The following is a 24,197-nucleotide window of genomic DNA, read 5'->3' on the forward strand; positions in this document are numbered from 1 at the left end:
ACCTAGTTTGTCTTGTTGAAGTGGTTTATTTACAAATATATCAAATGAAAGTGTATATGCACAACCACCAATACTACAACTGAAAAAAGCAGGCATATTTGTCATTAGTCATGTCTACATTACAAAAATATTAACCTATTTTCTATTTTACAATATCTACAACAAATTTGATATCACACACAACATTCCTCATTGTCTTAACTTGTTCAGTATTACCTAGATTGTCTTCCATGTGCACCAGAAATCACAGATGTACATTTTGACATGCTTCTCTTACACCCTTTAAGGAGGCCTTGCCAGTTATTCACTTGTAACAGCGACTTCATGACAAAACACATCAATAGTCACAGTCACACTGTGGTACCGATTCTGCTAGTCACCGACTTAAGCAGACATCAGAAACAAAGGGGAAGGCATCTATTTACTTTGTACCAGTCAGCATGCGTTCAACTTCATTACATCAGCCTCTGGCCCGGCAACCTCGCGTTGTGCATAGATTTGTTTTCAGTCTCTGCTCTTGTGCTTTATTTTGCCGTGAAGTCATTTGTTAGCATTTATTTGCAGTGCTGTGAAAAGGTATTTGCCCCCTTTCTGATTTTCTACATTTGTGCATATTTTTTATACGGAATATTATGAGATCTTCAACCAAAACCCAATATTAGATAAAGGGAACCTGAATTTAAAATTAACAAAAAAAAAGATAATTTTTTATTTAATTAACAAAGTTATGCAACACCCAATTCCCCTGTGTGAAAAAGTAATTGCCCCTTATACTCAATAACTGGTTGTGCCACCTTTAGCTGCAATGACTGCAACCAAATGCTTCCTTTATTTGATGATCAGTCTCTCACAACGCTGTGGAGGAATTTTGGCCCACTTCTGCAGGCAGAACTGCTTTAACTCAGCAACATTTGTGGGTTTTCAAGCATGAACTTCTCGTTTCAAGTCCTGCCACAACATCTCAATTGGGATTAGGTCTGGACTTTGACTAGGCCATTCCAAAACTTCAAATTTGTTGCTTTTTAACCATTTTCATGTGGACTTGATTGTGTGTTTTGGATCATTGTCTTGCTGCATGACCCAGCTGCGCTGCAGCTTCAGCTCACAGATGGATGACCTGACATTCTCCTGTAGAATTCTCTGATACAGAACAGAATTCATGGTTCCTTCTATTAAGGCAAGTCGCCCAGGTCCTGAGGCAGCAAAGCATCCCCAAACCATCAAACTACGAACACCGTTGGTATGAGGTTCTTACTGTGGAATGCAGTGTTTGGTTTTCGCCAGGTACAGTGCCTTGCGAAAGTATTCGGCCCCCTTGAACTTTGCGACCTTTTGCCACATTTCAGGCTTCAAACATAAAGATATAAAACTGTATTTTTTTGTGAAGAATCAACAACAAGTGGGACACAATCATGAAGTGGAACGACATTTATTGGATATTTCAAACTTTTTTAACAAATCAAAAACTGAAAAATTGGGCGTGCAAAATTATTCAGCCCCTTTACTTTCAGTGCAGCAAACTCTCTCCAGAAGTTCAGTGAGGATCTCTGAATGATCCAATGTTGACCTAAATGACTAATGATGATAAATACAATCCACCTGTGTGTAATCAAGTCTCCGTATAAATGCACCTGCACTGTGATTGTCTCAGAGGTCCGTCAAAAGCGCAGAGAGCATCATGAAGAACAAGGAACACACCAGGCAGGTCCGAGATACTGTTGTGAAGAAGTTTAAAGCCGGATTTGGATACAAAAAGATTTCCCAAACTTTAAACATCTCAAGGAGCACTGTGCAAGCGATAATATTGAAATGGAAGGAGTATCAGACCACTGCAAATCTACCAAGACCTGGCCGTCCCTCTAAACTTTCAGCTCATACAAGGAGAAGACTGATCAGAGATGCAGCCAAGATGCAGTTCATCACTCTGGATGAACTGCAGAGATCTACAGCTGAGGTGGGAGACTCTGTCCATAGGACAACAATCAGTCGTATATTGCACAAATCTGGCCTTTATGAAAGAGTGGCAAGAAGAAAGCCATTTCTTAAAGATATCCATAAAAAGTGTTGTTTAAAGTTTGCCACAAGCCACCTGGGAGACACACCAAACATGTGGAAGAAGGTGCTCTGGTCAGATGAAACCAAAAGTGAACTTTTTGGCAACAATGCAAAACGTTATGTTTGGCGTAAAAGCAACACAGCTCATCACTCTGAACACACCATCCCCACTGTCAAACATGGTGGTGGCAGCATCATGGTTTGGGCCTGCTTTTCTTCAGCAGGGACAGGGAAGATGGTTAAAATTGATGGGAAGATGGATGGAGCCAAATACAGGACCATTCTGGAAGAAAACCTGATGGAGTCTGCAAAAGACCTGAGACTGGGACGGAGATTTGTCTTCCAACAAGACAATGATCCAAAACATAAAGCAAAATCTACAATGGAATGGTTAAAAAATAAACATATCCAGGTGTTAGAATGGCCAAGTCCAGACCTGAATCCAATCGAGAATCTGTGGAAAGAACTGAAAACTGCTGTTCACAAATGCTCTCCATCCAACCTCACTGAGCTCGAGCTGTTTTGCAAGGAGGAATGGGAAAGAATTTCAGTCTCTCGATGTGCAAAACTGATAGAGACATACCCCAAGCGACTTACAGCTGTAATCGCAGCAAAAGGTGGCGCTACAAAGTATTAACTTAAGGGGGCTGAATAATTTTGCACGCCCAATTTTTCAGTTTTTGATTTGTTAAAAAAGTTTGAAATATCCAATAAATGTCGTTCCACTTCATGATTGTGTCCCACTTGTTGTTGATTCTTCACAAAAAAATACAGTTTTATATCTTTATGTTTGAAGCCTGAAATGTGGCAAAAGGTCGCAAAGTTCAAGGGGGCCGAATACTTTCGCAAGGCACTGTATAATGGAACCCATCTTGTCCAAAAAGTTGACTCAAGTTTGCTAAGAAGCACCTGGATGATCATCAAGACTCTTGTTCTCTGGACAGATGAGTCAAAAGTATAACTTTTTAGACAACATCGGTCCCATTATGCCTGGCAAAAACCAAACACTGCATTTCACAGTAAGAACCTTATACCAACGGTCAAGCATGGTGGAGGTAGTGTGATAGTTTGGGGATGCTTTGCTGTACACAGGGGCATTGGGTGTTGCATAACTTTATTTATGAAATAAGTATGGGATTGCTGTGTTATTTGTTCACTTAGGTTCCCTTTATCTAATATTGGGTTTTGGTTGAAGATCTGATAACATTTAGTATAAAAAATATGCAAAATTAGAAAGGGGGAAAATACTTTTTCATAGCACTGTACATAGTCCCTTCAGATGTGTGACGAAAGGTTGTGGGTCACAAACCGCTTGAAAGAGATTGTGTACCACACACTTTTTGGGAATTGGTCTGTGGGCTAGTGTAATCTGAAACGGGATCTTTCTGGACTGCTTTCAGGTCCAGGGCGGTTCAAGGGTGGAACACGAGCCAAATAAATGCATGTCATCCTGGAAAAAGAGAGAGGAGAAAAGCACACACGGTCATTAGTAATCTATCTACCTAACACAGGCCACGCAGGGACCGAGTCCCAACATCAGAAAGCTCAGCTGGGATCGCTGCCTGGCCCTTTCTTTGCTTCTAGTCCCAGTTTCCATGGACACAACACTGTCCCTGCCAATCAAAGGGAGTGCAACATTTGTGGTAAAATAAGTGTATGCGTGTGTGTGTTTGAACTATGCTGTTAGGACACAGAATGTCTCCTCTGTCCTGATGCTTCTGTGTTGTAGCTTTCTACTTGACTGTGTTTTGCTGGGGCTTCTGCTGCTCTACTCTGAGCTCACTCACTGGATTCCATCAGTTCAGACAATCTGCTTTGGCTCTGAAGCTCCATTTGGCAGATACACTGAAGCTTTTTCCATAAATAGTGTGTATCTGTTTTAATGGACTCAACCATTTGTTATCGTTCCAATTTCATATTAAACAGGTATGCTATGCAGAAGAATTCTAAATAGTTTTTGAGGGGAAGGAGAAGCAGTGATTCTTCTTTACTTAATAGTGTTTGCACTTGTATACTTTCCTCTTTTCTTGACACAGTGAAGAACAGTGTGTTACTGTGTTTGTTAATCGCTCATTGGCTTGGTTCACGTATAACTACTGGGAAAGCTTACCCTAAGTGAGCATCTTAAGTATGTTATACACCAAGCATCGCTCGATTTCAAACTGTATTTACAATGAGAATCATTCTGTGTGTGTCTGCATTAAAGTTCATACAGTACAGCAAGACACCACTGACCTTCCAGTGAAGATGGCTGATGCTTTGGAAGGAGGACCTCTGTCAAGGCACCAGTCTTCTCCTGGCTCTGTCTAGCCTGTTCAGTTGATTTCTCCTGTGTGTCCTCACTTGACCTGCACCCCTCCTCCTCTTCTTCCTCGTCTTCCTCTCGGTTGCAGCAGGGTGATCCCAAGCTCTCGGCACAGTCGGGGTTCTGCATGAGCAGCCATGTCTCGCCAGCCTCTCTGGAGATGCAGGGCTCTGGATGGGCTTTCAGATAGGCCAGAACATTCTCCTCACAGGGGTTCACGCCACATCTGTAGGGGAAAATGGAGGCCGTGTCAGCATCATAAATCTCTCCCAGTCCCAGCTGTAATGATCCAACCACAGTCCCAGAGAGGCACTTCTCTGACAGTAATCTCCCAAACAGACCCAAAGTTAACACCATAACAAGATTGTTTTTGGCCTTGTTCGTGTTTCTCTTCCTGTTCTGAACCAGAGGTGTGTAAAGGAATGTTGTTTGGTTTCGCAAACATTATCCACCACAGAAATTGTTTACTGTATGTCTGTCTACACTTCTAGGTCTTTCTGGGAATCCAGGAGACATGATGTCAAGCAATATCAGTTGCTGTACTTGTTACTGGTTCTTTTGACTGTCATATTTTGGAACCCATGTACTAGAATAGATGTTGATTGGTGTTGATGAATTATGATGGTGTATGGTGTTGAACAATGTTAAATGATGTAGATCGGTGGTTAATTAATGTTGGTTGATGGTTTTGAGTGGAGGTGAGTGGTGTTGTGTCATGCTCCTCACCCCTCGTTAAGGCTGATCTGGGACTGGAAGGGGCTGGTGTCTCTGCTTCGGCCCAAACTGCAGCTTTCATCACAGCACAGGGAGGGGATCAGGTGCACTGGACCTGGAGATCACACAGGAAAAACGTGTACCGACCGCGAACCATCAGAAAGCATGGATGACCTTACCAAGAATCCTCAGCATATAGCGATGCCAGTACCATAGTGATACAGTCAAAGACTCCACACAACTTGACAGAGTGAACGGCTTGAGAACCAAGGCTCATAAAGAGTGATGTGAATGTAGAAGCCCACCAGTAATAGGACCTACCACAGGTGTGGCCTGGCCCGTGGTGACATTGGCAGCATGGGTGCTGAGGGAAATCATGGAGCCTCCGTCGGTCCAGGCACGACAACTCTGCTCCACTGTATGGACCATCCTGGGACCTTAGAGATGCTGAGGCAAAAATACACTTTCATAAAGGAGACCCTAAACAAGTGCAAGATAGCCGCTGCTATATTTCTATAGCAAAGCCACCTGTTGGTCCCAATGCTACACTGAGATTTCCACGACATTGTAATAACTTCTTTCAAGCTCAAGTTGGTCACTCACCGCTGGGCTTCTTCTCCAGCAGCTGTCTCTTGAAGTAGATGACACAGAGGATGAGTAGGGCCAGCAGCACGGTGGCCAGAGCGCTGCAGATGACTGCTGCCAGGGCCATGTCCCGAGGGCTGGTCACCACCGGGGGGATGGGGACCAGGTTCACCCGCACGCTGCCTGCAGGGGCAGAGATAGAGACGGTGAGAGAGAGACAGTAAATATGATCAACAAATGTCACCATTGTAGTTCTTCTGACATAATAACATGGGAATTTAGAAGGGAAGTTTTAAAAGGGGAAAAAAAAAGTTTTTTGAACTGTCTAGTTTGAGAACGACTACATTTTAGAGTTGACTGTGTCATAACCTTGCTAGTACAATCTGGCCATAATTTTCTACACCTGAATTATGTCTCCTTACTAGGTCTATGTTTATTATTGGCATGTAGTAGCTGTCTTTGTCCTCCAAGGAGACAGAGGCTCAAAGAAGAAAGCCTGGAGTAGATTCTCTCTCTCGCTCGTTCTCTCTCCCTCCCTCCAGAGGATGAGTTATTACAGTCATTCTTATCCCTACCCCAAGGCCCTCTCATGCCAGTCAGACAGCCCATCATTAAGTCTGTGCAGTCTGGCCAGACGTTTGAAACAAGCCTGGTGTGTGTGTGTGCACATTTGTGCATGTGTGTTTATCCCATTACTGCAACTGCTGCCGCTGTCCTAGGCTAGCCCCCAGGGAAATCTGATGTCACTGTCTAGGCTCCCCACCCCAAACTGTTCACACACTCTCACATCAAGGGACCTGGCCTTGAGGACAGCTTCTCATTAAACACTTTCCCACGAATATGGAACATCGGGGCTTAATTTGCCAGATGTCATAACAAATTAGATACAATCTCCTTATGCTAAATTATGATTCAATGACTAAAATGTAATGATTCTTTATCGGATATAACTATCTGCTTAATTCCTCAACAAAGCAAACAAACTTTGTTGAGGAATAATTTTGTACATGACAAATGTCTAGTCATAAGGTAAACAAGTGCAATAAGGCCACTGATATTATTTCAACAAGCAACAGAAGTATGATTGTATTATCTGTGATTGTAATTTTTGGTCAATATTACTCTCCCTCATCACAACAATGACATTCTTATAGAATTTAAAGTGAGTTATGACCTGTGCATAGTTGGAGTGTAGGTTTACATAGAGAACAAACAAAATACCTAAGGTAATAATTGTCCTACTATGAAAAAGTGACTGGCTACTCGCTCCCCATAGAGAAACGAGTTATTGTGTTGTGAGATCTGTTTAATATCTTTTTCATTTGAAAAATATTTTTCAATAGGCCCCTTCAATCGTTGTTAGCTTTTTAGTACATTAATCATAAATCATAAAGCAAAGTGGGTTTGGTCTTTTCAAATTCAAGAGCCCTTTGTTATGCAATGTAAACATTACTTTAGCATTGGCCAATGGTTTTATATTCCAGCGGGATAGAGGATAGGGGATAAGGGTATTTGTACATTCCATCTGAGGAAGAAAAAAATCCCAAACGGCCAGCGAAGCTTAAGATTTCAGTTTGACCCGGGGGGCTAAATAAATAAGCATTTAAATATTTCATTGTAAACAAACAGGTGATAACGGCTTATTAAAACAAGATTAGGACGTTTCAGAGGAGATACTGTAGGTCTTCAAAACTGTTATGACAGAAAGTGCCGTTTTCTAACCGTTTTGACAATTGAGTCAACGGGAGTGCACTGCTCACATCAAGGCAAATACATACATTACAAGAAGCAGTTTATATAGCGGAATTTAACTTGATATAGGTTGACATGATTTTGTGAGGATACAGTAACATTCTCCACTAAATCAAACAACTTTTTAAAAAATCATTGGAATGTGCTTCCTATCAACATTTTGAAACATCCTCTATCAAAATAATCCAAAATGACTTGCTGAAAGATTTGACTGAACACCTAAACCCATGCTTACACCTACACCCATGCTTACACAAGCAAGGCACATCATTTTCTCACCATGGTGCAGACACCCTCTCAGACTTTTTCTTCCACTGTACAGTTGTTGAGAACCAATGTCAAAGCCGTCCCGCCTCTGATCCAGTCAGCCCTCCTCACTCCCCTCTGCAGCCAGCTGTGTCTTCCCCACACCCCAGCCCAGTGGCAGCCCTTATCACTCCCAGAAAAGCTGCAGAAAACACAGATTTAGGCTGGCCCATTGAGGAGACCTCACTTGCTGATCGTATCAACACACCGCACTCTGCCAATAAACTGCTTGTTTTGATATATGCTCTCCTCTCTCCCTGTTGACTTTTAGGAATGCCAAACTTAAAGCCATGGCCTTATGTATGACAAGCCACAAAGAGACAGGGAACCACCAACCCACTGGGCACATACGTCAGTTCAAGGTCTAGTTTTGAAATCAACAAAAAAAATGGAAAGGTAAGGTGAAAGAAATACAAAATTCTCTTACATTGATAATTTTTTTCAAATCATTTATCCACATTGATTCAACATCATCACATTCCTTTTTTGGGGTTGAAATGATGTGGAAACAATGTTGATTCAACCAGTTTTTGCCAAGTGGGAAGTATGAATGGCCCCTTCTGAAAACTAATGGTGACCCCATCTGCATACATCATTTGTGAAACTTTGGAGATTTTGACTGGAATGACTTCCCATTGCCGAAGAGGTATGAGCCCTCCACAACCAAGAGTTTGTCTTAGGCTAAACAGATCTTCCTATCATAAATACAGCCAACACCCCTTTTAGTGTTGCAAGAAAAACAAACTAGCATTGCTATGCGGTTGTGGTTTTATACATTTGCAAGGATACATGATTACGGCAGAGGTGAGGAGTTTTGTTGCTCTGAGCATAAACACGTCACATGTCAAGTCTTGATTGGCTCTTGAGTGACTTTGTTTTGGTGGAGTTGATTTGAAGGGTTCACCGCTCTCATTTGGCATACGTTGATTTGCAACTCAATCTAGATAATTTCCTGCATGCTGCTAATGCTGTACTTTATTACAGTCAGTGGTTAGGTAACATGGCTAGGACCTTTGAAGTGAGGAAAGTAGAAGGAAAGGTTAAGATAAAGTTGTCTGAATGTAATAAATTGAGAGAAATGAGGATGGATATCAGTTGGGTCATGAGTTTTAGACTCTTGAGTAGCCCTGGCCACATGCCCTATCTCTAGGAAAACTGTTACAGTTGTATGAAGAGTCTGCATTGTCTTTCAACAGGCTGACCTGCACGCTTGTGGAATTTGCATCGGATTGCTTCAAACAAAATTGAACTGACTTCCTTTTGTTTATGCTGTGAAATCCTGGTTTGAGATATGGCCAAGCACGGCTCCAACACCATCATTAAGTTTGCAGACGACGATGAGACAGCCTATGGGTCGGAGGTCAGAGACGTGATGTGATCAAGACAAAGGAGATGATTGTGGACTACAGAAAAAGGAGGACCGATCACGCCCCCATTCTCATCAACGGGGCTGTATTGGAGCAGGTTGGAAGCTTCAAGTTCCTTGGTGTCTACATCACCAACAAACTATCATGGTCCAAACACACCAAGACAGTCGTGAAGAGGGCACAACAATGCCTATTCCCCCTCAGGAGACTGAATCGATTTGGCATGGGTCCTCAGATCCTCAAAAAGTTATACAGCTGCACCAAGAGAACATCCTGACTGATTGCATCATCGCCTGGTATGGCAACTGCTCGGCCTCCGACTTCAAGGCACTACAGAGGGTAGTGCGTACGGCTCAGTACATCACTGGGGCCAAGCTTCTTGCCATCCAGGACCTCTATACCAGGCGGTGTCAGAGGAAAGCCCCAAAAATTGCCAAAGACTCCAGCCTCCCCAATCATAGAATGTTCTCTCTGCTACCGCATGGCAAGCGGTACCGGAGCGCCAAGTCTAGGTCCAAAAGGCTTCTTAGCAGATTCTACCCCCAAGCCATAAGACTCCTGAACAACTAATCAAATGGCTACCCGGGCAATTTGCATTGTCCCACCCAATCTGCCATTTTTACGCTGCTGCTACTCTGTTTATTATCCATGCATAGTCATCTACCTACATGTACATATTACCTCAATGACCTTGACTAACCGGTGCCCCCGCACATTGACTCTGTACCAGTATCCTCTGTATATAGCCTTGCTACTGTTATTTTATTGTTGGTCCTTAATTATTAGTTTCTTTTTTTTCATTTTTTTACTTCAGTTTATTTTAGTAAATACTTAACCAACAATGCAGTTTTAAGAAAAAAACTGTTAAGTGCGTAAGTAAGCATTTCACTGTAAGGTCTACTACACCTGTTGTATTTGGCACATGTGACAAATGCATTTAGAATTGTGTGCCAAAGTGCCAAAAAATATTTATCTGACTGTTAAGCTTCCAACTTATATAAAAGGAATGTCAGGGGATAGAACAAAAAACAGCTTATAGCCTAAGCAATTATTGTTTTTTCTATTAACAAACCAACAGACTAAATTCCCATTTGACCTTGGTGTAAATCTGTTTGTAATGAGTAAAAATGGCGAAACGGTTCTGGAGCTGGGGATTGGGGGGAATACGGTCGGCCTCTCGCCAGACAACTAATACAACTCTACCATGACACAGATAAAAACAACAGCAGAGTAAATACATTAAAGCAACTGAAGGAGTCCATAAAACACAATCTCATTTTTTACTTTGCTCCAGAAACTGTCTGGGAGACTGAAGTGCCATCCTACACAGCTGCAGCTTAGCCCAGGGCCAGTATGGCTAGAATGATCTGCCCTTTAAGTTTTCACCACCGTCCACAAGATAAAACCGGAGGAAGAGATATGAAGACTTTCAAACATTTGGAAGCATTCCACTGAGACTCCCTGTAGTAACTACCAGCTTTGCTCTCTCTGGGACACAATGGCCATTTTGTTTCATGGGCCTCTGCAATCAAAATGGCAAGAAAGACAGACAGACCAGACCAGACCAGACAGACGTCCCAAGGCCCATGTTCAGGGTGATTACATATGGTTTAGTCATATGTAGACTATCTTACTAATACTGCATGCTTTATAGTTATTGCTTGAAAATAAATATTTTGGTCGTAATGGTAGTAATAAAACTACCTCATATTGAGGGTGGGACACAGCTTTACACACTACATTTGAGCAAACATTTTTACATCTCCAGGAAGAGCAAATGTAAACTGAGTTTGTGAGTTCAAGTTGTCTGATATCCTGGAGACATCTTCATTTATCTAACAGAGGGGTGCTAGACCTGGCTGGACGGCTCATACACACAGGCTGCCAAACCTTCTCAAGGAACAGCTGTGGCCTCCACAAGCATCAGTCACACTCAATTACCAAAGGTATAAGTTAGCTAACCCACTCTCTCTGTGTGAGTGCCGAAAATCATAAGGCTATACTTAACCACTGGTAATGGCCGGAAAAAGGTGGCTAACGAGATGTAGTAGTGGCCTACTGTGTCACGTTCTGACCTTAGTTCTTTTGTTATGTCTTTGTTTTAGTATGGTCAGGGCGTGAGTTAGGTGGGTAGTCTATGTTCCTTTTTCTATGTTGTGGTTTTATGTTTGGCCTGGTATGGTTCTCAATCAGAGGCAGGTGTTGTTCATTGTCTCTGATTGAGAATCATACTTAGGTAGCCTTTTCCCACCTGTGTGGTGTGAGTGATTATTTTCTGTTTAGTGTGCTTTGCACCTGACGGACCTGTTTCGGCTGTGCTTGTTGTTTCTTTGTTTGATAGTGTTCAGTTTAAATAAATAACATGAACAAGTACCACGCTGCGCTTTGGTCCTCACCTTCTTCCACCGATGACCGTTACATACTGGAATTAAATACGCTGCTTTATGAACAAAAAAAACTTTAAGAAATGCTTAGAAAGAAAGTGCTAGCAAAGTGCTAGCAAATTGCAATACACAGTTTAAGAATGTCCTCTCTGAAGATACAGTTGAAGTCGGACATTTGGAGTCATTAAAACTTGTTTTTCAACCACTCCACACATTTCTTGTTAACAAACTATAGTTTTGGCAAGTCAGTTAGGACATCTACTTTGTGCATGACACAAGTCATTTTTCCAACAATTGTTTACAGACAGATTATTTCACTTATAATTCACTGTATCACAATTCCATTGGGTCAAAAGTTTATATACACTAAGTTGACTGTGCCTTTAAACAGCTTGGAAAATTCCAGAAAATGATGTCATGGCTTTCGAAGCTTCAGATAGGCTAATTGACATAATTTGAGTCAATTGGAGGTGTACCTGTGGATGTATTTCAAGCCCTACCTTCAAACTCAATGCCTCTTTGCTTGACAGCATGGGAAAATCAAAAGAAATCAGCCAAGACCTAAAAAAAAAATTATAGACCTCCACAAGACTGGTTTATCCTTGGGAGCAATATCCAAACGCCTGAAGGTAGAACTGCCGAAGGGAGCAGAGTGGCAATCTACTGCAGAGATAGCCCGCAGAGTAATGTCATACTATCCAGGTCTGTGCCCAAACAATTTGAGCGTCTACTTTTAAAAATCCACCTTTCCAGAAACAAGTCTCTCACCATTGACACTTGTTATAGACCCCCCTCGGCCTCCAGTTGTGCCCTGGACACCATATGTGAATTGATCACCCCCCATCTATCTTCAGAGTTTGTCCTGTTAGGTGACCTAAACTGGGACATGCTTAACACCTCGGCCGTCCTACAATCTAAGCTAGATGCCCTCAATCTCACACAAATCATCAAGGAACCTACCAGGTACACCCCTAAATCCGTAACCATGGGCACCCTCTTCGATATCATCCTGATGAACCTGCCCTCAAAATACACCTCTGCTGTCTTCAACCAGGATCTTAGCGATCACTGCCTCATTGCCTGCGTGCGTACAGGGTCCGCGGTCTGCGACCAAACGACCACCCCTCACTGTCAAACGCTCCCTAAAACACTTCAGCGAGCAGCCCTTTCTAATCGACCTGGCCCGGGTATCCTGGAAGGATATTGACCTTATCCCATCAGTAGAGGATGCCTGGTTGCTCTTCAAAAGTGCTTTCCTTTCCATCTTAAATAAGCATGCCACATTCAAAAAATATAGAACTAAGAACAGATATAGCCCTTGGTTCACCCCAGACTTGACTGCCCTTGACCAGCACAAAAACATCCTGTGGCATTCTGCATTAGCATCGAATAGCCCCCACGATATGCAACTTTTCAAGGAAGTCAGGAACCAATATACTCAGTCAGTTAGGAAAGCTAAGGCTATCTTTTTCAAACAGAAATTTGCTTCCTGTAGCACTAATTCCAAAAAGGTTTGGGACACTGTAAAGTCCATGGAGAATAAGAGAAGCTCCTCCCAGCTGCCCACTGCACTGAGGATAGGAAACACTGTCACCACTGATAAATCTACTATAATTTCAATAAGCATTTTTCCACGGTTGGTCATGCTTTCCACCTGGCTACCCCTACCCTGGCCAACATCTCAGCATCCCCTGCAGCAACCCCCCCCCCCCCCCCCCCCCCGTTTCTCCTTCACCCAAATCCAGACAGCTGATGTTCTGAGAGAACTGCAAAATCTGGAACCCTACAAATCACCTGGGCTAGACAATCTGGACCCTCTCTTTCTAAAATTATCTACTGAAATTGTTGCGAACCCTATTACTAGCCTATTCAATCTCTCTTTCGTATCGTCTGAGATCCCCAAAGATTGGAAAGCTGCCATTGTCAATCCCCTCTTCAAAGGGGGAGACACTCTAGACCCAAACTGTTATAGATCTATATCCATCCTGCCCTGCCTTTCTAAAATCTTCGAAAGCCAAGTTAATAAACAGATCACCGACCATTTTGAATCCCAGCGTACCTTCTCCACTATGCAATCTGGTTTCTGAGCTGGTCATGGGTGCACCTCAGCCATGCTCAAGGTCCTAAACTATATCATAACCGCAATCGATAAAAGACAGTATTGTGCAGCCGTCTTCATCGACCTGCAACAAAGCCTCCTTCACTCCTGCCGCCAAACATACCCTCGTAGAACTGACTATCCTACCGATCCTTGACTTCGGGGATGTCATTTACAAAATAGCCCCCAACACTCTACTCAGCAAACTGGATGTAGTCTATCACAGTGCCATCTGTTTTATCACCAAAGCCCCATATACTAACCACCACTGTGACATGTATGCTCTCGTTGGCTGGCCCTCACTACAAATCCATCGCCAAACCCACTGGCTCCAGGTCATCTATGAGTCTTTGCAAGGTAAAGCCCCGCCTTATCTCAGCTCACTGGTCACCATAGCAACACCCACTCGTAGCACGCCATCCAGCAGGTATATTGCACTAGTCATCCCCAAAGCCAACACTTCCTTTGGCTGCCTTTCCTTCCAGTTCTCTGCTGCCAATGACTGGAACGAATTGCAAAAATGTATGAAGCTGGAGTCTTATATCTCTCTCCCTAACTTTAAGCATCAGCTGTCTGAGCAGCTTACCGATCTCTGTATCTGTACACAGCCAATCTGTAAATAGCACACCCGACTGACTACCTCATCCCCATATTATTACTTACCCTCTTGCTCTTTTGCTCCCCAGTATCTCTACTTGCACATTCATCATCTGCACATCTATTACTCCAGTATTACTGCTAAATTGTAATTATTTTTGCCTCTTGGGCCTTTTTATTGCCTACCTCCCTACTCTTCTACATTTGCACAGACTGTACATAGATTTTTCTATTTTTATTTTATTTAGTGTTGTTGACTGTACGTTTGTTTATGTGTTGTTGTGTTGTTGTTTTTGTCGCACTGCTTTGCTTTATCTTGGCCAGGTCTCAGTTGTAAATGATAACTTGTTCTCAACTAGCCTACCTGGTTAAATAAAGGTGAAATAAAAAATAACATAAAAAAAGGCCATTCTACTGACAGTGTTTGTCTATGGAGATTGCATGGCTGTGTGCTCGATTTTATACACCTGTCAGCAACTAGTGTGACTGAAATAGCCAAATCCACTCATTTGAAGGGGTGTCCACATACTTTTGTATATATAGTGTATTTCGAAACATTGCAGCTCCTTTTTTGTCTTGAAATATGTGGATGGAGACTTTAACTTAAGAGGTTTTCGGCAGTCCATGAGAATGGAGCGATGATGATGGGTCGTATTGTATGGTCCCAGCTAAAATAATCCAGTTCTGGCAAGACCGACTATTATGCTAGCAGTATCCATGTCAACATTTATGGGCCTGGTTGTAAAACTAAGCATTTATTTGAGCAATAAACATAGTTGGCTGGCTTAATGAGACTTTACTGTTTGAGCTATGATTTTCTCCACCCATTGGGGTTGTGGTTCTGATTACTCTAAGAGCCTTGTGCTGGCATGTTTTAGGTGAAGGTACAGTATGTGAATTTGTTCCTAACTGACTCCTAGTTAAATAAAGGTTAAAAAAAAAAAAAATATATATATATATATATATATATATATATATATATATATATATATATATATAAAATAGTGTTTTGTTATGGCTTTATGGCCAGACATGTTCTTGGGGTCTTGGCTGTACTTTTAGCATGGAGTTCAATAGTTTTCTCAATTAATGATGTTCTCAACTTCTCATTCAAGCTACGGATAGTACTTATTAACTGATGTTATGTGTGAGTGCTCACAGTGTGGTTCATATGGAGGTGGATGGTCCCCACATGGTATGCACTCCATATCTTGGAATCCGCTCAGCTTAGTTTTCCTGTAAAACCTGTTAAACACAACATAGCATTGGATTATTATGAAAGTTCTCGTAAATCTGCTTAATTGATTGTACGAGGTAATGAACCAATACTTTGACCATTATCTGTAGTAACAGAGCAGTAGTTCACTAGTAGTAGAAGTAGAGTAGTTGTTGTAAGAGATTAAGCCCCTCCCTCACCCGGGCAGACAGTCTCCGCACACAGCATTGCTGGTGGTGGAACAGTTGCCCTTCTCGAAGCGGTTGTTCAGGCCACAGTCCAGGCAGGGCTTGCACTTCTGCAGGCTCCGGTCCTCTTTGTAGCGGTTGCTTCTGCAGGACACGCACCGGGCATCCTCTCCGTAACCAAAGCCACATTCCTGGAGGGATTAACAGGAGAAATCCCCCGGGTGAGAGGTGGGGCTGGGGGCAGCTGGAGAAAGGCTCTGAATGTGGGATACCAGGGTGTCTAGAATTAAAGAATGATCTTGGCTTCCAAGACCGTAAGGGAACAATGGTCCGAATCTTTTGAGAGTCCATCTTACACTGGCAATAATCCCCCTGACTCTCTCAGAATCAATGAGGGGCCTTCCGCTGCAGGCCCCAGAATGGCAAGTATTTGAATGATAAAAGGCACTCGGGGACACCCACTGTTGTATTATTGCAAGTTTATTGCTGGGGTTTTGTGTGATTGGTTCTTTCTGGAACAACTCAGTGAGTGTCCTGGTGATTGAGAGGCCAGTGTATGTAGGCAACGCTTCAGTTAGCTAGGGGGCAGGGATTATGGAGAGGTGCACAAGCGTAAGAAATTGAAAACCTCTCCTGGTCTCTACAATGGGACCTGCACTTAAAAAGCACAGCATCTCATTACTCAATGAGTGATCTAATATGGAACCAGCTTAGTTGTCAGGCTTTAACCCCTATAGCGAATCCAAAATGGCAAAATTACTAGACCCATATTGGATATATTATCACCCTGAATATATTATCTATATAACCTGAGTGTATCTGTTTACCATTGGATTCATGGGTAAACCAAGATAAATGGGGACACGAGAATATATATATATATATATATATATGTATATGTATACATATATATATAGTATATCATTATATTGTTTTTGCCAGTCAGCCTGAGTACCAGTAGTTATATTTTCTCTCCCATGCACAGGCTACCTTTCTTTCTAACCTGTACAGAAACTATCATGACTTTCCTCTAGACACGAGAATATAGCCTTTTCTGTTCTGTCTAAAAAATATATAATGAGGTGTATGTAGTAGGTCTAGTGTTAATGTGATTCCTATTTGGTACTACAAAGCATTTATTTGGCACACAGAGGCTGGCAACCTTGATTTCCTATGGTAATAGGAACATTTACATTCCTGCTGATCATCGTATCCCACGCCAAGTAAAAGGACCCTGCTGGAATGACATCAGTCATTTTATTGTCTGCAGCAGCTGCCCCCATCCACTGTTAAACCACTGTTACCACACTGCATTCCCAGGCGGGGGGGGGGGGGGCTCATATATCATTAACGTGAAGGTCAGAGTCAAACAGGGAACTTCTCTCCTCGACCGTGTCCTGTTTCACCGCCTGGGCATGCAGTAGCACCGGAATGTGGGCACAGGAGCCCGGGGGTTGGGCAGACTGGCAAAGAAAGTAAAAAAATAAGGGAGGCAAAGAGGGGATCCCATTATGGCCCTACAGAGTCAGGGCAGAAGATAGAGGAATTTGGCCATTTCAGCCAAACACATGAGACGACATTGGACCTGGGCTCTGGCCAGAGGAGGGCTAGGGCAGGGCTGCAGCTGTTGTTGTGTGCTCTCCATATAAGGACCTTCACACCAGCAGAGCAGGGAACAGTGGAAAGGTGAGAGAGAGAGAGAGAGAGAGGAGGGGGATGATGATGACAACAGAGAGAATGAAATACGGTTTGAATTTAGATTTGTGGATGATGTTGAACCCTGGAGCCTGAGTTTCTCCTGGTGCACGCCACAGAAGGCTAGCCGCTGCAAAGCAGTCAGAGCAGAGCTGTTTAGAGTGGTTTTGGATGGAGGATCATCGTCCCACTTCCAGATGAAGGGGCCCTAGGAGGATTGATCCCCACAAAGCTGGGCGCTGGCAAAGACTCTGTCCATGTGGCAATGCATGGCAGGAGAGGGGCTACCACGTACACAGGCCAGGGTAGGGCACAGAACAAAAGGAGCACTCAGCCAACTTGTCCCCTCTCCACCCAGGCAGTGCTGTAACATCCAGAAATGATCTCTTTCAGTCTTTTGGCATGAATAACAAAGGATCAAAACAAGGTCTAACACTCTGACCTGATCAGGTGTCTAATGTGAGAAAACATCTCAGATAATTGCATGGAAACACATTTTGTTTTTACAATAAAGATGCTGTCAAGGTATCCCATCTTGGGATGCAGCCAGGAATCACATAATGCTACAGTCTCATTTAAATGGAGCTAATGGGTATAGGCAAATTAGCTTTCAAGTGTGTCATTACTTCCATGGGCTTAGGATGATCTAGCCTCAAAGTGAGCACAAAAGCCAGTGCTTACTCGTCTCATTTTACTCCCATCTCCAGATCTAGTTTTTGGTGAGAATGCCAAGCAAAACAGCACAGATGTAGAGCTATGTGGAGAGAAAAGAGAGAGCTGGTTGGCTGGGGTTAAAGCATGTTCAGACGGGGAGAGATCAGCAGGGAATCACAAGAGTCTCCAGGGGGGCCAGTCATCTGATCCAGTAATGAACAAGCTCGGGAAACAATGTGAGTTTGTTAATGCAGTGTGCCATCTAATGTTCCCCACACACTGCCACACTCTTTCAATGTCTAGTGTCGACAAATCAAAGACATGTTGCCTCTTTGCCAATGGCTCACTGCAAAGTTCCCAGTATGCATGCACTATATGTGGGGCAGTCACTCCTGTATGTATGTATGTATGTGTGTGTGTGTGTGTGTGTGTGTGTGTGTGTGTGTGTGTGTGTGTGTGCGTGCGCGTGCGTGCGTGCGTGCGTGCGTGCGTGCGTGCGTGCGTGCGTGCATGTATGTATGTACAGTGGGGCAAAAAAGTATTTAGTCAGCCAACAATTGTGCAAGTTCTCCCACTTAAAAAGATGAGAGAGGCCTGTAATTTTCATCATAGGTACACTTCACCTATGACAGACAAAATGAGAAAAAAAATCCAGAAAATCACATTGTAGGATTTTTAATGAATTTATTTGCAAATTATGGTGTGATTTTATGGATTTTTTTTCTCATTTTGTCTGTCATAGTTGAAGTGTACCTATGATGACAATTACAGGCCTCTCTCATCTTTTTAAGTAGGAGAACTTGCACAATTGGTGGCTGACTAAATACTTTTTTTGCCCCACTGTATGTATGTATGTATGTATTGTTATGAATTGTAGATTTGCTCAAGTGTGAAGAAATGCTGGATGAAAGACAAGGTGAAGACTTCTGTAACTTTCATTTGAGGATTTAATAAACAGAAGAAACCAGTGCACCAGTGAGAGCTGTGGGGCTCATAAGTAAGCATTTCACTGTAAGGTTGTATTCAGCGCATGTGACTAATAAAATGTTATTTGATTTGATTTGTGTGATACTCAGAAGAGCTCGCAACAATCTGACACTCAAGGCCAGGAAGCTCGTTAAATACCATCCTCTGTTCGTTCTCCAAGTTCCTGGGCCCTGGTCAAAACTTTAATGACGGTTGTTGTCGAGACCACTTGGGTCAGAGTGAATCGTATATTAGCTATATCTGTCACTTGAAACCACCGGTGGCCCGGGGTTCAACTTTTTAATAAAGGACTTCCCTGATGCTTGGGTGGTTCCCTGAACGAAGAGCTAATAGGTTTGTGAAGTTGGTATAATTACTAGAGGTCTACCGATTATGATTTTTCAACACCAATACCGATTATTGGAGGACCATCGGCCGATTTAAAAATGTTTTTTATTTGTAATAATGACAATTACAACAATACTGAATTAACACTTATTTTAACTTAATATAATACATCAATAAAATCAATTTAGCCTCAAGTAGATAATGAAACATGTTCAATTTGGTTTAAATAATGCAAAAACAAAGTGTTGGAGAATAATGTAAAAGAGCAATATGTGCTATGTAAGAAAGCTAACGTTTCAATTCCTTGCTCAGAACATGAGAACATATGAAAGCTGGTGGTTCCTTTTAACATGAGTCTTCAATATTCCCAGGTAAGAAGTTTTAGGTTGTAGTTATTATAGGACTATTTCCCTCTATACCATTTGTATTTCATTAACCTTTGACTATTGGAAGCTCTTATAGGCACTTTAGTATTGCCAGTGTAACAGTATAGCTTCCGTCCCTCTCCTCGCTCCTCCCTGGGCTCGAACCAGCAACACAACGACAACAGCCACAACATCGAAGCAGCATTACCCATGCAGAGCAAGGGAAACAACCACCCCAAGGCTCAGAGCGAGTGAAGTTTGAAACGCTGTTAGCGCGCGCTAACTAGCCAGCCATTTCACTTCGGTCACACCAGCCTCATCTCGGGAGTTGATAGGTTTGAAGTCATAAACAGCGCAATGCTTGAAGCACAAAGAAGAGCTGCTGGCAAAACGCACGAAAGTGCTGTTTGAATGAATGTTTATGTGCCTGCTTCTGCCTACCACCGCTCAGTCAGATACTTGTATGCTTGTATGCTCAGTCAGATTATATGCAACACAGGACACGCTAGATAATATCTAGTAATATAATCAACCATGTGTAGTTAACTAGTGATTATGATTGATAGTTTTTTTATAAGATAAGTGTAATGCTAGCTAGCAATTTACCATGGCTTACTGCATTTGCGTAACAGGTCTCCTTGTGAAGTGCAACGAGAGAGAGGCAGGTCATTATTTCGTTGGACTAGTTAACTGTAAGGTTGCAAGATTGGATCCCCCGAGCCGACAATGTGAAAATCTGTCTTTCTGCCCCTGAACAAGGCAGTTAACCCACCGTTCCTAGGCCGTCATTGAAAATAATAATGTGTTCTTAACTGACTTGCCTAGTTAAATAAAGGTGTAAAAAAATAAATAATAATAATAATCGGCAAATCGGCGCCCAAAAATACTGATTTCCGATTGTTATGAAAACTTGAAATCGGCCCTAATTAATCAGCCATTCCGATTAATCGGTCAACCTCTAATAATTACATTCCATATATCAGCCTTATTAGAAAGTCGCCCCACTGAGGTGCACTATTTATCTGCTCGGAGCTTCCCTACACTGTGAGATGGCTTCCCGCAACCACTTAGAATGAATGAGGCAGCCAATTATTAACCAGGACCCCAGGGCACCGAGTATTCATGACTGTTGAACTGGCAGAGGAACATGAGGCCCACTGAAGCGTACCACCACTGACTGCATGTCTGTGTGTACCAAGATAAAAGGCAACCTGGTAGACAAGTATGTGTGCAACAGATGTTTATGAGAGGGAAATTTAGTATAAGATGGAAGGTGTTTTACCTGTTCTTAGTTGAGCATATGATTAAGTGGTAGGAGGGAAAGCATTGCTAAACTAACGTTGCTCAAGGCCTTCCAACCCATTTCTACACAGCCCACACAGAGCACCATCCATGTCTTTGGCAAGAATAGTGATAAAAGGCATACCCCTCTCACTGTACAGCACGTTTATGCATGGTTTCCATCAAACAATGGAGACAATAACTTGGACAGGGAACTTGGGAAAAAACAATGGAATCCATTCAGTAACAGAGGGTCGAAGTATGGGTGTGACTGATTAAAGAGCAGTCTGTGTTCTACAAAAGCCATTGGGCCCCTGGATAACATTCACTATTCTAAATACTGGAATCCATTAAATTCATGAACAGTTGTCTTTCAGAAAAAAGCTGTGTTTTTTTTACCAAGAGTATATCTTATCCAGAGGTTATTCCGGTTTAGGAAGTTACAAGAAAGTTTAAGTGGTCTGTTTGTATCTAGTATTATCATGGTTTTAGTCTCTTTCCTTTTTATAGATCAAGGGAAACAGTGATAAATGTTTTCCTTTCAACTGTGATGAAGCATCCTATAAACTCATTCAACTGAGATGGAATCATTGGGCCAACTACATTTTACACAGATTTTTAAAGTCTGTATGTAAAGTGCAGTACATTTAAGGGCACTCATAAGGAGGTCATCATTTATTGATGTCTGAGTTTTACTGTCTATATAGCGTACATTATTAGGCTCCAAACCTTTGATAGCTCGTGCCCGGCGTCGCACTGCTTGCAGGGTTTACAGTTCCCAAGCTGATCCTTGTACTCCTGTTCCCTGCATTCACTGGTCTCCTCCTCCGCCGTTACAGGAACCTGGGAGGGAATAATCATTTGATACTGAACAGCTAGTGATTCCTGCTTTCCATCACGCCTTTCATCAGTAAGAGATCATGTGGACCGAGTCCAGCGCGGGCATAATCCCCCTACAATAGTGCCACTATTTTACCCACTGGCTTTTACTCCTCAAACTATGTAGACTACTATATCTGTCCGTCCACACATTGATGTCCATGCCAGATCTGACAACAGTAATTTAAAATGGAGACTATTACAGAGTCTATTATACGTGGGCATTACAGATCGCAGATCAGACTATAAATGGCCTGTCAAAAGCCTGGAATCACACTAGTTGGGTAAATTCAAAGCAGAAAGAACTCACCAGAGATGAGTATATTACATGTAACGTCAGTAGAAATAACCATGTGTGCCCAGGTATCAAGGCCATTTTGAGGGGCTACTGCAGAATGACTCTGGAAAAGAGAGAAAGATATAGAATGAAGATGTGAATTTCTTCTCTGTTCAACAACAAAAAACAAACATAAAGGAATACTGTGGAACCTCGGACTGCTGTCAAAAAGCCCAATGTATGGCCAGTGAAAATTACCACAATACTCGTGAGCAGGTCAATTATATTTGTTCTCAGCCACTTTCCTCCAAACAAGTTGACATAGTGACCAATCACAACATAGACACAACATACCAGCTTTGCAACATATTCAACTATGTTGTAACATTGTAACGATGTTTTTTATGAGCTAGTTGATATATTCAGTGAGGACAATAATGCTTCATCCTTCCTCAAACCAGCCAGGGCTATGACAGAATGATCTTGTCAAAAGTCTAAATATGTGTTAATGGTTTCAGTTTGTTGAATGTCTCAAAATCATATTGGTTACAAAACAACTGCAGCCCTCTGCACGTTTTACCTGGTATGTGCTGCTGTAGTCTGATGGGTTCTTTAGTTGTCCTTTCCCTGCCTGAATGAGTGTAATTTCAGACAGATATCCACTCCTGTGCGTTCTGCATAGGTCTCCAGACCATTCCAGCCATGCGATGTGCTCTTTGCTCAACTGCGCTACTCCAGTCCAGGCGAATCCCCGGATTGAAGACAAAATCAGAGCGGAGATCAAAGGCAGGAATAGCTGCGATCTAAAGCATGTAATCTGATCTCTGATCGGCCACTAGGCCTACATCAAAGCGCAACCACAGGGTGGACACTGCTGCTACAAACAGGTCATTATGATCATATGACAATAACCTCACATGTCGATACAGTTGCATACAAGATAGAGGGCTCATTAAAATGTGGAAATGCAAAGAGTTTGCAAAGTGCAAGGCGTCGAGATCTGGTTGTGTTGTTATTCTGCTTTGAAATGCGCTTCCAGCGCCGCCTCCCTCTATGCGATCCCTGGTCTGTTTGTTTGGTTTATCTGGGGGTTCGCTGTTTGATGCCAGGCTTGGGTTTGAAGTTGAGCACAGCCCTCAACATTCCCTTTCATCTAAATGCGCTGCAGATGCTATGACGCCACTCTGCTGTTCTGGGATTGGTCGGGCGGACTGTCTGCAGTTTTTTGAGAGAAAGCCAGTGCCAGAAAGTTAACAATCTGAGAGAGGCTGAGAGCAAACTGTCTCTACTTTATAGTGGACAGTTTGGATAAAATAGGCTGCAGTTGCTACCCGTTTACGTTGAGAGTTTATGCAGGGTTCATAACCAGTTTATAAAGAGCGCATAAGATGTTTATAGACGTTTGTAAATTGTTACAATAAAGGTCAAATCATTAATGTTGTGGATTAGGCCTAAATTGTTAAGGCAACCACATTGACCTTACCAATAATACCATATAAACATTTACAAATTACCTGTAAATAATGTATGAGATTATTAACAACCTATGAACTCTTACAATATAATACATGCAGGTCTAATGCTAATTTTAACAAATAGCGGCCCTTCTCAGCTAGGCCTAGCCTTCAGTGTTTCCCAAAAATCATAATTCTACTTCAGTCCTAACTAGGCCTACTAACATTTCTGCTTGCGAAGCTATTTAAATAGGAAGAACTCAAACACAGAGTGAGAGAAAAAGAGGGAGGGGAGAGAGAGAGGGAGGGTGGCAGAGTGAGCGGAGAGTTCAATTTTTCAGTCAGAGTAGCCAATTTGAAGACATGTCAGGGCATGTTGTAAATAAATTCTAGAGATTTATGTCATGATTGTACAAACTTGAGGTAGGCTGCTGCATATTTTCATTATTGCGCCACATTTCAAATAATGGATCTACAGTATTTCTACAGTGGAATGTTGCTTCGCTTACTATTTCTCTAATAATGCACCTGGCAAATATATCTGGTTTGAATGCATTATAATAAAGTTGAATGGGGACATATTTCAGAAATGCAAAGTTATTTCTCCACATAAAAACATCCTATATGTCTGTGTTTATAGTATTTAATTTGTTGTATATATTTGTGTGTAGTATAGGGTTGCAGTCCTTTGCTTTTTAATGAATGGCACAC

At 42.3% G+C, this 24,197-nt stretch overlaps 1 protein-coding gene across 2 annotated transcripts; it reads right to left on the bottom strand.

Annotated features, from left to right (window-relative positions):
• Positions 1–6: 6 nt before the first annotated feature.
• On the bottom strand, positions 7–23,705 carry LOC110507838 (tumor necrosis factor receptor superfamily member 19). 2 transcript variants are annotated; one of them, XM_021588190.3, is made up of 10 exons: positions 22,613–23,705; positions 22,066–22,156; positions 21,606–21,719; positions 15,580–15,758; positions 15,323–15,408; positions 5,678–5,842; positions 5,396–5,521; positions 5,087–5,189; positions 4,291–4,586; positions 7–3,505 (listed from the first exon to the last, which is right to left on the bottom strand). In XM_021588190.3, exons 2-10 carry the CDS (start codon positions 22,129–22,131, stop codon positions 3,501–3,503), a joined length of 1,140 nt encoding a protein of 379 aa, XP_021443865.1. In that variant the 5' UTR covers positions 22,132–22,156; positions 22,613–23,705; the 3' UTR covers positions 7–3,500. The 2 variants fall into 2 exon arrangements, with proteins under 2 accessions (XP_021443865.1, XP_090079863.1); XM_090223737.1 differs by lacking the exons at positions 15,323–15,408; positions 15,580–15,758; positions 21,606–21,719; positions 22,066–22,156; positions 22,613–23,705 and adding an exon at positions 7,691–7,859.
• Between the last annotated feature and the right edge of the window lie 492 nt (positions 23,706–24,197).

Source organism: Oncorhynchus mykiss, chromosome 27, assembly GCF_057628025.1.
Source record: "Oncorhynchus mykiss isolate SJ-2025 chromosome 27, ASM5762802v1, whole genome shotgun sequence".
Lineage (NCBI taxonomy): Eukaryota > Metazoa > Chordata > Actinopteri > Salmoniformes > Salmonidae > Oncorhynchus > Oncorhynchus mykiss.

What these genes read in the sequence shown, in the direction of transcription:
- LOC110507838 (XM_021588190.3), bottom strand. Translation starts at nt 22,131, where the DNA reads ATGGCCTTGATACCTGGGCACACATGGTTATTTCTACTGACGTTACAT. An exon ending in GCTGGAGAAGAAGCCCAGCG is followed by an intron (nt 5,522 to 5,677) that starts GTGAGTGACCAA and finishes TTTTTGCCTCAG; the next exon opens with CATCTCTAAGGTCCCAGGAT. An exon ending in CGGGCCAGGCCACACCTGTG is followed by an intron (nt 5,190 to 5,395) that starts GTAGGTCCTATT and finishes TGTGATCTCCAG; the next exon opens with GTCCAGTGCACCTGATCCCC.